Consider the following 14,925-nt stretch of genomic DNA (forward strand, 5'->3'; position numbering starts at 1 on the left):
GCGTATCGCTATAGGGTAATACCACAGCTACCTAAAGTTTACAAGCCGTGAAATGAGAAAATTGGCAACGTTGAAGCTAGTCCGATGGTAGTCCATATTTACTTTGTTTACATGGGGAGTTTATGCTAATCTTGTTGATTTTTATTGTATTATTGGTGAGTTACTTGATTAAAAAAGAAAAAGTACCTCTAATGTATATTGTAATATTTGTGTGATTACTAAATAATAAGATATAGTACAAACTGTTAAATTCAGAACACTGCTTTAGTAACTACAAACCCCAAGTGGATGCTAATACGTGTTAATTAATTCATTGGTACAGGTAGAATTAATTCACTTTTCGTTTAATTTTTTATTATAAACTTGAAACAAAATTTCTTAAACAATACTACTTATCTAATATTCACTAGAGAGTTACTAGAATTTAGTAAACTGCCAGTTACAGTACAGTATAAAATGGACATGCACAAACACTTTGTAGGCCCATTTATAGAATCTTTTTCATGACATCCTACAAAAAACTATACATAAAACTTAAAAAACAGCTTCGGCCAATAAAAAAATTTAAAAATACTAACAACAACCAGTGCAAGCCACCAAAAAAATTAACAAAACCAAAAAACCTGTGCACGTAGGGCCCAAACCCTTCAGTACCAAGTCTCCGAACTGTGAGTAGTCCGGAACAGCCTTGAGGCCCAAGCAAGCAATTTTAGTTTCGTGGATAAGTCAGTAGAGGATAACAGAAATAAAGCTCACGCCAGCCTGTATTTGATTCGGTTAAAAACCATGTTGGAGTTCTTGTACCCAGGACTCTCTCATGAAGAGCATTTGGCTGACAGTGTGCCCCTATCGCACATCAGAGTGCTATAAAGCGAAAAGGGATAGTCTGGAGCACGTTGAAGTGATTCCTCTTTTTATGCACAAAATAATACACCTCGCTTAATGAATTGTTACACCTGATTGTCATTTTAAGGGGTGAACACATTGCTCAGACTGGGTTAAATCAAATTGCTTGCTTGTTTGCTTAAGGAAAATACAGGACAAAGATCTTTTATTAAAAGATCCCCTATTTTCACGTAACGTGTCAAATATGTGACAAATTTGTCAAATTATGTGAAGAAAGATGTATAACTTCACTTGTATTTATTACATCTTTGGATATTTGATCCAAGTTGTATGTTGTTTTATTTACTCATAAGTCAAAGTTTATTCTCATATAGATTATTAATGTTTTGACCCAAACCAATTTAATGGTTTCGCCGAATAACGTTGTAAGCGCCACATCACTCGTTTTTAAGAAATGAGTTAATAATAAAGTTTCTGAATACAAATTACAAACTGTATTACCCACCCTTAAAATGTATGAACTCACCATTGTCCCAATTTTAAAACTTTTTTGACTTCTCAAAAACGAACAATGTGACGCTTACAACGTTATTCGGCGGACCTATTCCATTAAAAAGAGAACATTTTATTGAAGCTCGAGTTATTACAAAAAGTTTATAAAAAGGAATTTAAATATTATTTGTAAGTAATGAAAAGTTTTTAATCAAAAGTATTACACTTTCGTTTTCATGCCATCAGCATTTGTTTATCCTATTATTATTTTTGTCATTTAAAACACCAATACAATGTGTGTGTTTATAAATTTATTAACACACTGAGGATAATAAAATCAGACACCAATATAATGTATTTTTTATTTATAAATTTATTAACAAACTGCAGTGCAGTAAAATAAAATTATCAACATAACCGCTCATTTCACACACTAAGAATTTGAAACGTGCAAGGGTTAGAATACCCAATGACATTACAGTAGTGGCACAGTATATAGAGGTTCCACAGTAAAACCACCCCTCTGTCGGCGCTTTGATCTCAAGAAGTAATACCGGCAGTACGCAATTAGTAGTTCACCAGTGGTGGATGCGGGGTTTCCTTGTTAAAATCCGTACGTTTCTATGCGACTAGCAATGCGAGAGTGCGGCAAAAGCGACTAAGAACATTGCGCGGTCGCCATGCGCGACTACAGACTTTACTTCCAATTTTTCGGAGAGTGGTTCTACTGTCCCTCTTTATACTGTGGTAGTGGCTCAAGAAATAAATCATGTGGTACCTTTCTCATTGCACGGCGGTTGGAACGTTCGGTGTAATGTGAAAGTTGCCATGGGTTGCTTGAGCCACCATTGGAATGTCATTGTGCGTTCTAACACTCGCAAGTTTCAAATTCTTAGTTTGTGAAAAGAATGTAACCATTTACTCTTGATTTAAATGGCGAATTATATTTTAAAACAAACACACACACACACACAAAATTTTATGGTACTAGATTTGCTCCTGCTTGAAAATGTACTGCTACAGTTTGTTCTATATCAATATCAACAGGATCTTCATTTGCTAGTATTTCAAGGTTTTCTCTATTAACTACTGCAACAAAAGAAGAGGTCCAGATGACCAAGGCATGAAGACTCAGGGATCCACGACAGAAGCAGTTCAAATGAGATGGTGCAACAGCGGAACACCAGTGAAGAAATGAAATATCTTGTGAAGTCGTTATAAAAAATATTATTAGGACAATAAATGTTGTTATTCTTATTTTATTATGTAAATATGAACTAGCTGTTATTATTCTTTGAAAAAAAGGTAACTTGCATCTAATTCCACATGTCAAAATAGGAAATGTTCTTTCACTAACAATTCTTAGAGCAATTTGTGATTAATTATACATCACTTCAACCGATGTCTGAGGATTCTGCCATTGTGTCATTGGGTAGTTGATGACTTAATATCCACTCCCCTAATAATGCATTATGCATAAATTCCCCATTTTATATGCTTATAATATGCAAAAGTATTTAACAACTTCTAAAATAGCTATTTCTAATTGCACTGCCATGTTGTAAGATGAGTGTTATTGATTATGGTATTCTTTAAATTTAACGTGTTACTCCTTTCACTGATCTTATTTTAATTTTTAACAAGGATTTTATTAAATTTATAGGTCACAACAACAACACAACACATAATCTTCTAGGTTATTTTTATAATTAAACATAAATATTTGTCATTTGTCAAAATAAAAGATTCCTTAAAATACGTTTTTTAGATAATTCTCTTTTATTAGACATGTCCTGTATTTTTATTTAAAGGATCTTTTAATTAGGGTTTCGTGATAACTCTCATTATTTTGCTGTGCTGAAATAATGTAAACAATGGGACTATCGGACTACCTTAAACAGCTGTTGCGGTGTTGCCTTTCTTAGTTCACGGCTTGTAAGCTTTAGGTGGCTGTGGTAATACATTTCTAATGGGGAATAAACGCACAGGGCTGTCGGTCTTCACCAGTTGTTGATTACTCTCTCAAGAGCGTCGCACAGGAACTGTGGCAACACTGAATGCGCATTTCTATCTTAGCCGTACTGCAATCCCAGTGTGAATTTCACGTTAGATATCACAAAATGAGAAGTACTACACGCAATTATTATAACGACAATGAAGAGTGGGAAAAGCCCTGGACCTGACATGCTTATCAAAATACAAAAAATCATAGAGGAGAAGCACAGTGATGTTTTAGTAACACTCAAATAATGTCACTCAAATCAAATAAAATGTACATGAATAGATGCGTACTGAAATTTCAATAATTTGATACCATCAACTCTGTATTTTGATTAACAAGAGCGTAAATTGATAAAAATAAATCTAAAATCAAATAGGAATGTAGTACGTGTGTCAAAGAGAGAAAAAAGATCTTGTGATTGGCTTACTCCATAAATCTTTCTAAGGGATTAAAGCAGATGCTTACTCTTATCTTTTCCTATTATTATTGATAATAAAGTAGGTATAATTTGGTTAGTTGTACCGCCTTAATCGGCTACTGTATTCAATAGCCACTAGACTAATATTATTTATGAATGCCAGTTTTATGGACTTCAAAATGCGATTTCGATAAACTTTAATTACAATTAACGCCCTAATTTAGCAAAATTCAGAGTTGGCGCAATGGTATCAAATTATTGAAATTTCAGGGCGCATCTATTTATGTAAATTTTATTTCATTTAAGTGACATTATATTTTCCATAAGATGTGTGCGGTGTACTTTATAGCTCAGGCATATTACCCAAAGACTGGTTAACATTGTTACTTATCTCCCCAAAAAGAAAACCCCAAGATAATGCGGCGATTATCGCACTATTAGCTTGATGTCCAATAAGGTAAAGTTACTACTAAAAGTAATCCATATTCAACATATTGTAAACTGGATATATTCATTAATGGTACACAATTTGAGTTTAGCAATGACATAGCAAAGCGTGAAGATCTTTTCTCACTTAATATACTCATACAAAGGTGCCTGGATGTCAATCAAGATACACAAGCAAAGTAAGACATGAACAATTACATTCATGAATGCCCTGAAATCAGATAATGACCCAGGATCATATCGAATATAATATATTATACGCAGTGAGCAAAAGTATGTGTTAACGAAGAGCTGTCAGAAGTAATTGAAATCAGACGGGGGTGAGACTAACGAAGAGCTGTCAGAAGTAATTGAAATCAGACGGGGGTGACACAGGGATGTGTATTATCGCCAATTCTTTTTAACGCCTACTAATATGTCACTGTCATGTCAGCCGAAAATATTGAAGATGTTCGGAGAATGGTGACCAGAATAGAGGAGTAAGGAAAAGAATACGGTCTAACAATGAACGTCAAGAAGACAAAATTTATGAGAATATCGAAAACTCAAATGAAGAACGAGGATATTCTAATAAACTGAACCAATGTCGAACAAGTAGACAAATATGCATATCTTGGAACAATGATTAACTGCACAAATGATTAATTCCAGGAAATCAAAATCATCATCATTCTCTTTGCCTTATCCCTATGCGGGGTCGGCTTCCCTAATTGCATTTCTCCACACAATTCTATCTTGAATCATATCAATGTTAATCCCCTTTACCAACATGTCCTGCCTTATCGTCTCCCCCCAGGTCTTCTTTGGTCTTACTCTTCTGTCCTACTCCTTCCAGGAATCTGCACTTCAGCTATTCTTCGTATTGGGTGATTAACGTCTCGACGTTGAACATGACCAAAACCATCTTAACCTATGCTCTCTCATTTTGGCATCAATTGGTGCCACACCTAGACTTCCCCCAATATACTTATTTCTAATTTTATCCTTCTTTGTCACTCCACTCATCCATCTAAGCATTCTCATTTCCGCCACATGCATTCGCTGTTCCTGTCTTTTTCACTGCCCAACATTCAGTTCCGTGCATCATAGCCGGTCTTATGGCTGTTTTATAGAATTTTCTCTTCAGCTTCATTGGAATTTTTCTGTCACACAACACACCACTCGCTTCTTTCCACTTCATCCATCCAGCCCTAATTCTACTGCATGAATCTTCATCTATTTCTCCATTACTCTGTAATACCGATCCTAGGTACTTCAAACTATTGCTTTTCACAATCATTTCACCATCCAAAGATACCATTTTATTTGTAGTAACTCCATCTTTAAATGAACATTCCAAATACTCTGTTTTTGTCCTAATAAGTTTTAAACCTTTTTCCTCCAGAGCTTGTCTCCACTGTTCCACTTGTTCTAAGTCTCTTTCACTATTTCCTATTAACACTAAATCATCAGCATACATTAGGCACCATGGAATACTACCCTGTAGTTTCGCTGTTATCTGGTCCAAAACTAATGAGAATAAACGGGGACTAAGCACCGAGCCTTGGTGCAATCCTACTTTCACCTGAAATTTATCAGTCTCTCCCACACCTGTTCTAACACTAGTCGTTACTCCCTCATACATATCTCTCACAATCTTTACATATTCGCCAGGGACTCCTTTCTTATTGAGTGCCCACCACAGAATCTCTCGAGGAACTCTATCATATGCTTTCTCAAGATCAATGAATACCATATGAGCGTTGGTCTCTTTATTCTTGTATTTTTCCATCAGTTGCCTTACAATGAAAATTGCATCTGTTGTTGATCTGCCCTGCATAATAGTCCAGGGTAATAAGGTTTTTCCCATGACACTCGAGCAGCCAGGGTACTGAAGCGTTTTTTCGACAGGGAATACCTATAAGAGCAAACTGTAACTATTTCCTGCGTAGGATCTGGCGGCCATTTTTATTTATAAACAATTAAGTGTCAAAAAAGGCATTTTTCCCTTTTTTTTCAAATCAATGGAAAACAGTGAAACTTATGGTTTTTTTAGTACAAATATGTTTGAGATTATGGAACAAGCTTTAAAATGACGTATTACAAAGTTTGATAGACTCATTTATTGTTAATATAATTGCAAAAAAAGGTCGGAATTGCAAAAAAAAATTAATTTCGCAATATCTATTGTAATAATTAGTGTACAACTTTGAAATTTTTGTCATATAAGGGCTCTTTGGTGCTTAATACGTGATAAACATTTCAAAGCAATTCATTCAATTGTTTAAATTTGATTCAAATTGTTTATGCCAGAGAGCATTTTTACTTTATCGTACTATATACGTAGTATAGTATAATAGATAAAGTTATAGGATCGTGCAAAAAAATTTTTTTCAGATTTCACTTTTTTTCGACGTTTTGAGTCCCCCTGAGTCTAAAAAGCAAATAAAAAAAACATGTCGGAAGTATGTACGTACGTACGTACGTACGTATGTACGTACGTACGTATGTCGCCACCGCCCAGCAAAAACTACTGGACCGATTTTGATGAAATTCGGTATGAGTAAGTTTAAGAGAATTTTGTCGAGAAACTAAGCTTTTAAAAAAAACCTCTCAAAGGGGGGCCGAAATAGGGGGGTTATTTTGGGCCCATTTTTGCAAATTTGACCGAAATGAATGAAATTCAACTCAAAGTAAGCTCATCGATAGGTAAATAAAAATACGGAATTTGACATTTCCAAATTCAAAATGGCGGCCAAAATGGCCGACCGCCCACCCGACACATTTCCCTATCTATCTAAAAACTTGTTGAAGATAAGTTTAATTTGAAAAAGTCGTTATATAGTCTAAAGATGGGGCTATAAGAAGGATGTTATCGTTTTTCAGAAAAAGTTACGGGTTGCCTATATTTAAGGGGTCACATTTTGACATAAATTTGAACTAGATTTTCTCAAAAATGGCTCCAAGGAATTTTTTTATTTTTTGATATATCTTTGATATCCTATCAGTAAATTGAATGACATTAGTCATATATCTTAACTCCCCATAGGAGGGGAGTTATGAATTTTTTATAAAAAAATATTCGAGTGCCCGTAACTTCCTTCTTAATAGAAACTAAAATTTGAAATTTTGCAAACATATATGGTACTTTATTATCTATTATCACAATAAATTTTACCAAAAATATGGCTTCCGGTTGAACCGGAAATGAATAAAAAATCTTAAATTTTTTAGATACGCCCTGTATATTTTAACATATTTTGAAATAATGCAAAATTACCTTTCCAATGACATAAAATTCATTGCTGTAGCTCAAAAACTCGAAAAGTTACGGTAAATAGAAATTTTGCTATAATCTTATGTGTGTCCTCTCTCACGCGTTCATAGCAGAGCATTATTGTAGGGCAGTCAATGAGGGTATTTGGCTCCGAATTCCATCCTACTACATTGATGTACTTGATATTTTCATAGTAAGTAGGGAATAGCTCAAGAAACAAAATCTACCCTATATACTATGGCGCTTTTATCTTGGGGCGGTTCCCACTTCTTCAAGGGGGTGGAAAATTTGTTGGTCAAAATAAGCACGAAAGTGGCTAAAGAACCTATTTCTAAGCAAAAACTGGTCTATACTTTTTTTTTGGAACTCAATACTTTTTGAGTTATGCGTAGTTGAAAATTGGCCATTTTCATTGAAAAATGACACCTTTTCGGACGGATTTTTTGTGAATACCTTAAAAACTATGCATCGAACTAAAAACACTATATAAAACATTTTTTAGATTATAAATAATAAAGAGATTCGTTCCTTCGTAAATGTTCTATTTATAATACAAAAAGAGATATGGTAGGTGAAAATAGTTTGTTTTTTGGTGCATGCTCAAATTGGTGTATTCAACTTGAAATAACAGAGGAACGGTAGGTTTTAGGTGTATAATGCTACCAACACCTTTTGTAGTGTTTGAAAAGGCCTTTAAAACGAGCACCGTTAAATGTCGGTTACTTACAAACTAAGCGAGATATGGTGCAAAAAAATATATGACTAATGTACTTTAAGGAAAAATGAAAAGTATATACATTTAACTCCCCATCTACCATAATTTAAATGCATTGTTTTCCTTCTACAATACCTTTTAATATATATATATATAGTGTTATTTCTACTTTCAAAATGTTGAACGGGTTTAAAATGAATGGTTTTTGTAAAAAATGTGATCAAATTATAGAATGAATTTTTAAATTTTCTTAAAAATCTTCCTTTTTCTCCATGTAACTCGAAAATAAAAATATTTCACCCCTGAGAAGTGGTGGGAACTTCCCCCATGATAAAAGCGCCATAGTATATAGGATAGACTTTGAATTAGGAGATTGGGCTACTCCCAAAATTTCATTAAAATCCATGAAGTAGGATAGAATTTGGAGATAATATCTTGTTCTTAATCTCGCGCATTGACTGGCGTAATCGAAATAGAATGAAATGCAAATATTGTAAACTATTAATTTCTCAGAAAAATGAACTAATTTGAAATGAAAGTATGACTATAATATTCTATTGATTTATGCAATAATCTACACATCTATAGTGTGTCCCCGAAATATGGCATCGAACATTTTCTCAAATGCAGGAATTAATGATGCGTAGAACCATAAAATACTTTTAAGTACAGTAGGTGTTTCTAAAATATCAAAATAACGAGTAACTTTGTTATTTTTATAGAATTCCAGTATCTAGTACCATAACGATAATAGATCGGTACGATAAAGTTCTCGGGCGGCCCTTCCGTCCAGCGTTTTTTTGCAATAACAAGTCAGAAAAACATGACGTTAGAACCATTCCACAGGTTTATAATGAAAGAGCATGAGCTATATTTTCAACTTGGTTTAAAAAAAGCGAATAAAAAATGCATTTATTAGTAATAAATAATTATGCAAAAGTAACGTAAATCTTTCCTTATAAACTTTTCATTTTGTTATATAAGAAATTATATATATTTATTACAATTTTTTATCAATTATGATATAAATAACATTACTTAGTAGTTGTGCACTTAAAACAGGGTAAAAAAGTTAATTTTTTTGGAAAAGGTTATCCAAAAAGTTTATAAGGAAAGATTTACGACACTTTTGCATAATTATTTATTACTAATAAATGCATTTTTTGTTCGCTTTTTTAAACCAAGTTGAAAATATAGCTCATGCTCTTCCATTTGACACCTGTGGAATGGTTCTAATGTCATTTTTTTCTGACTTATGTTATTGCAAAAAAAATGCTCTCTGAGATAAACAATTCGAATAAAATTTAAACAATTGAATGAATCGCTTTGAAATTATATTCACATATTAAGCACGAAAGAACCCTCATTTGACAAAAATTTCAAACCTGTACACTAATTTTTACAACAATTATTGCGAAAATAATTTTTTTTGCCATTCCGACCTTTTTTCGCAATTATATTAACAATAAATGAATATATCAAACTTTGTAATACGTCATTTTAAAGCTTTTTCCATAATCTCAAAGGTATTTGTACTAAAAAAACCATAAGTTTCACTGTTTTCCATTGATTTGAAAAAAAAAGGGAAAATGCCATTTTTTGACAGTTAATTGTTTATAAATAAAAATGGCCGCCAGATCCTACGCAGGAAATAGTTACAATTTGTTCCTATAGGTATCACTTGTCGAAAAAACGCTTCAGTACCCTGGCTGCTGAAGTGTCACGAACAGGGTATATTTTTGCCTTATTACCCTGGCCTATAAAGCCACATTGATTATCGGATATATCGGTTTCTTCACGTATCCGTCTATCAATTACTCTGTCCCATATTTTCATGGTGTGGCTAAGTAGTTTTATAGCCCTGTAGTTTGTGCATTGTTGTATGTCTCCCTTGTTTTTGTAGACAGGTACTAATATACTGCTTCTCCATTCATCTGGCATTTGTCCAACTTCCATAATTCTATTAAATAGACCTGCTAGCCAACTTATTCCTGTCTCTCTCAATGCTCTCCATACTTCCCCAGGAATATCATCTGGTCCGACTGCTTTTCCTTTCTTTATTTTTTGAAGCGCTTGAGCCACTTCCTCGTTTGTTATTCTGGTAACCATTGCTGTTACTGTCTCCGTTAACTCCACAGGCTGTCTGTCAAATTCTTCATTTAATAAACTGTCAAAATACTTTCTCCATCTCTTTTTGACATCCTTTTCGTGAATTAGTATTTTATTATTTTCATCTCCGATATATCTAATCTGATTAAAATCTCTTGCTTTCTTTGCTCTCTGTTTGGCTATTTCATATATCTTTGCTTCGCCTTTCCTGGTATCAAGTTGATCGTATAGGTTTGAATATGCTTCTGCTTTAGCTTTTGCTACTGCTACTTTCGCTTCCTTTTTGGCGACCATATAGTTTTGAAGATCTATGCCCGATCTGGTTTCTTGCCACTTTTTATATAATTTTCTCTTCTCTTTTATTTTTCCTTGTACTTCATTTGACCACCACCAAGTCTCTTTATCCTCAAACTTCTTTCCTGGCGTTTTCCCAAGTATTTCAATAGCCGCCTCTCTAATTATATTGGCCATTTTTCTCCAAATTGTGTTAGGGCATCTTTTCATGTTCCAACATATTTTTTCTACTATTCTTTCCCTGAATAGACCTTCCTTCTCATCTTTTAGCATCCACCACTTGATTTTTTGTGGTCCTCTCCGATATTTTCGTTTAGTTTCGCTTTTTACTTCGATGTCCAGAACAAGCAGCTTATGTTGTTGGCTTACTGTCTCACTAACTATTACCTTGCAGTCCTTGCATTCACGTATGTCTTCTTTCGTTATCATGAAGTAGTCTATTTGGGATTGATGTTGTCCACTTTTGTAGGTAATAAGTTGAGTTTCTCTCTTTTTAAAGAATGTGTTAACAATCGCCATATCCAATGCTGTTGCTAATTCTAGCATATCATCTCCAGCTTCATTTCTAGTTCCAAAGCCTAATCCCCCATGTATTGTTTCATATCCTGTCTTGGCTTAGCCCACATGTGCATTGATATCACCTCCTATTATAACTTTCTCCTCTGCTGGAATATTACTCAGTACGTCTCCTAATTGGTCATAGAAAGCTCTTCTTTCAGTCTCACTTAGACCTGTTTGAGGAGCATACACACACACACACACAACATTCAATACCTCTTTATCAATTACAAATTTCACTGACATCATTCTATCACTCGTTCTTACAACTTCTACTACGTTATCTTTCATTTCACTATCAGCAATTATACCAACTCCATTTCTAGTATTACTACTCCCTACATACCACAATTTATATCCATCGCCTAGTTCTTTCGCCCTTTGTCCTTTCCACCTAGTTTCTTGAATACAAGCAATTTGAACTCTTCTTCGTTTGAGCGCATCCACTAACTCCAGACTCTTACCTGTAAGACTACCAAGATTCCAAGACCCTATCCTGATTTTTATAACCTGCAATGGTGTTCCCCCTGAGATAGTCCTCACCCGGAGATCCGAACGGAGGCTCATTTTACCTCCGGAACATTTTACCTCAGGAGATGCCATCATTTCAGTATAAGTTTTTATTGCGTTTGGAGAAGGTCTTTTCATTATTATGGCCTGAAAAGATTTTTGGATATTTGATGCCTGAATGCCTTTTCTATCAGCACCATACCCTGACCTGCACGTTTAGCCAATACACCACCAATGCAACCAAAGTGCAGTATTACCCCACACCCGCCTGCATTTTTCTGTATAGGCCAGGATCCCTACTGTAAGGACTGCCCTATAAGCCAATGTATTGTTGCCCGTATCCCGCCACTAGGAGACACGTACTTTATTCGGGATACATTCCAGGAAAAAAATTCCAGAAAAAAAATTTCTGTTTTTTTTTATTTTTTTATTTTGATTCCAGGAAATCAAAATAAAAACAGAAAAAGCTAGAGCAAATTTCAACAAAATAAGAAGAACGGATTTAAAGTAAACGGAGCTAAGACTTAGGTTGCTAGGTGCTACGTTTTTTCGAATTTCTTTTATGGGATGGAAGCTTGAACATTGCATGTGACATCAATGAAAAAACTGGAGTCGTTTGAGTTGTGGATGCATAGAAGAATTATGAAAATATCGTGGACAGAACATGTCACAATTTTTAACACAACAAAAAGAAGAAAATTGTAATATCTCAGACATATTACACGTGGAGAGACTTCGCTCTAACTGACTTTGCAGGTAAAGATCCAAGGGAAACAAAGCATACGGAGACGTAGTATGTATATCATAGCTGCGTAACCTAAGAGAATGGCAGTACAGGGTTATTCACTATATTTTGACCCCCCTGTAAACTGTTTTATTTACATAATTAGAAAAAATTGTAGAATACAAAAGTTATTCGATTTTTAAAATATGATTTTTTGACATAATATATAACATACTAGTGACATCATCCATCAGGGCGTGATAACGTAATCGACTATTTTTTTAAATGAGAATAGGGGTCGAGTGCTAGCTCATTTGAAAGGCAATCAGTAATATAAACATTAAGATAATTATTTATACAGTGTGCAAAATTTTTTTTGGGTGCCCAAATGGATGACGTCACTAGTACGATATATATGTCAAAAAATCATAATTAAAAAATCGAATAACTTTTGTATTTTACATTTTTTTCTTATTCTGTAAATAAAGCAGTTTCCAGTGGGGTCAAAATATAGTGAATAACCCTGTACATTAAATAAACTTTTCAGAGCAGCCGTCTACAGAGTCCAATGATTGTTGACCTCCGTCGCAAAAATGGCACTTGAAGAAGAAATACTAAACTGGCTTTCATAGAATGAAGTGTATTCATGAGTTAAAAATAGGTCTCATGACAAATAAGCGGATTTTCCCACATAAGGAATCGGCCGATAGTAAAACAAAATTGAAAAGACTTATATACAATTTTTGTCAGCTTACATTAACTAGAAGACATGACAGAAAATAAGACAGAAAGCTACACCATTTTTAGAACATCTAGAAGTTGTCTTCAAATTAATATACCCGCCTTTAGTTTGGTTACATAAAATACAAATTATATAAAATACAAATACCCTTCAGTACCTCTTGTGCAGCTTTCTTTAGCTCCCACTCTACGTTACTATTGTCTGGCACTGCAGAATTAGCAGCAACTGTCTTGGGACTAAACTTAGTAGCGTCTTCAGTGGTGCCTTCTGTCTGATCAGGCGGTAACTCGAAGACACACTTCAACTTGGAATCCATCAGTTGATCAGGAGTAATTTCCTTCCACAGCTGATCCATGTTGAAGTCCGATTCGGGAGCAAATGCTGTCTGCACCATGAATTTGTGTTTGTTCTTTTCCGCAGTGTCGAACAACAACGGTTGTGGTTGGAAGAAAACTACAAATACAAAAAATTAAATGTTACCTGAGGATTCTCTACTCAAAAAAAACCAAAATATTCTTTATCAAATAGTAAATTTGTTAATCTTTTTACTCCATTCTACATCGTACATTGTAGTCTAAGGAAGATATAGATATTAAAAACTATGAATGTCAGAGAAAGACGTGCAGTACTGAAACTACGGTGCTTTAAAAATCGAATCCAAGGTTGAATAATCATTCATTATACATTCAATAAATTAATAGTAACAGTCATGGTTTGTCATGGAATAAAATTATAACGAAATTCAAACATTTAGCCCAAAAAGTTACCCTGTGGTGGTAAAATATTTAAAATTTCTTTAATACAAGCAGCCTCGCTTTAAATTCATTAATTTTTTCGTATACCACTTCTTCTTCATATACCATGTCCATTCAGAACGTTGGTTGAGACGCAAATCAGCGACATTTTTCGTAAAACGAGGAAACCGAAAAGTCTCAGATACAAAGTTTACTGTAATAAATCAATTTAACAATTGATCAATTGAAATAAAATAATAAACAATATTTTACATTTAAGACTTTTCGTCAAAAGAAACTGTTTTCTGGTTGCATCCTGAATCTCCGGCTTTAACAATTTATAAGCAAGGAGACGACGAATATAGAACAAAGCAGAAAGGACAACGGTCACGTATCTACTCTCTTTTCGTCTAGGAAAAGAGCCGAAAGACAGTTTCGAGTACTCAAAAATCTGAGTAGAACATGAACAAGATGAACAAGGTGGAAAGGCAGTTCTTGTTTTCATTTGATTCAGAGTTGGACCACCATCTCCAGATAGCTATTTCTGCCTCTCAGGCGTCATCGGTGGAGCTATGTAGTCACAACTCTGAATCAAACATCAACAAGCCTGCCTTATTTAAGCGAAATTACCTCGAATGCAATAATTCCACCTTTGAGACGCAAATCAGCGACATCTTTCGTAAATCGAGGAAAACGAAAAGTCTCAGATACAAAGTTTACTGTAATAAAACACTTGAAATAATTGAAATAAAAGAAGCCGGTGAAAGTTAAAGCAGAAGATTCAGGATGCAACCAGAAAACAGTTTCTTTTGACGAAAAGTCTTAGATTTAAAATATTAAGTATTTTCTAAAATATTGTTTATTATTTTATTTCAATTATTTCAATTGTTTTATTACACTAAACTTTGTAGTTAACATGGCGCAATCCAAACATAATCAGAGTATTACTGATCATGGATCTCGGAAACCAAGATCCGGCAGGGAAGGGTGCGCACCAGACTGTAGGGCCTTCCCGGTCGTCACCACACGAAACCCCTACAATTTAAAAAGTACGACAACTTTAAAAATGTCTAGCAGT

General features: G+C 34.3%; 1 protein-coding gene across 1 annotated transcript in view; it reads right to left on the minus strand.

The window, feature by feature from the left end:
- Nucleotides 1-14,925, minus strand: part of LOC114333105 (vesicle-associated membrane protein-associated protein B/C) — an 82,522-nt gene that overhangs the window by 13,633 nt on the left and 53,964 nt on the right. The window contains exon 3 of the mRNA XM_028282937.2: nucleotides 13,271-13,566. Coding sequence (XP_028138738.1) covers nucleotides 13,271-13,566 — 296 coding nt within the window. The remainder of the gene's footprint in view (nucleotides 1-13,270; nucleotides 13,567-14,925) is intronic.

The sequence above is a fragment of the Diabrotica virgifera genome, chromosome 1 (genome assembly GCF_917563875.1).
Source record: "Diabrotica virgifera virgifera chromosome 1, PGI_DIABVI_V3a".
In the NCBI taxonomy this organism is placed as follows: Eukaryota; Metazoa; Arthropoda; class Insecta; order Coleoptera; family Chrysomelidae; genus Diabrotica; species Diabrotica virgifera.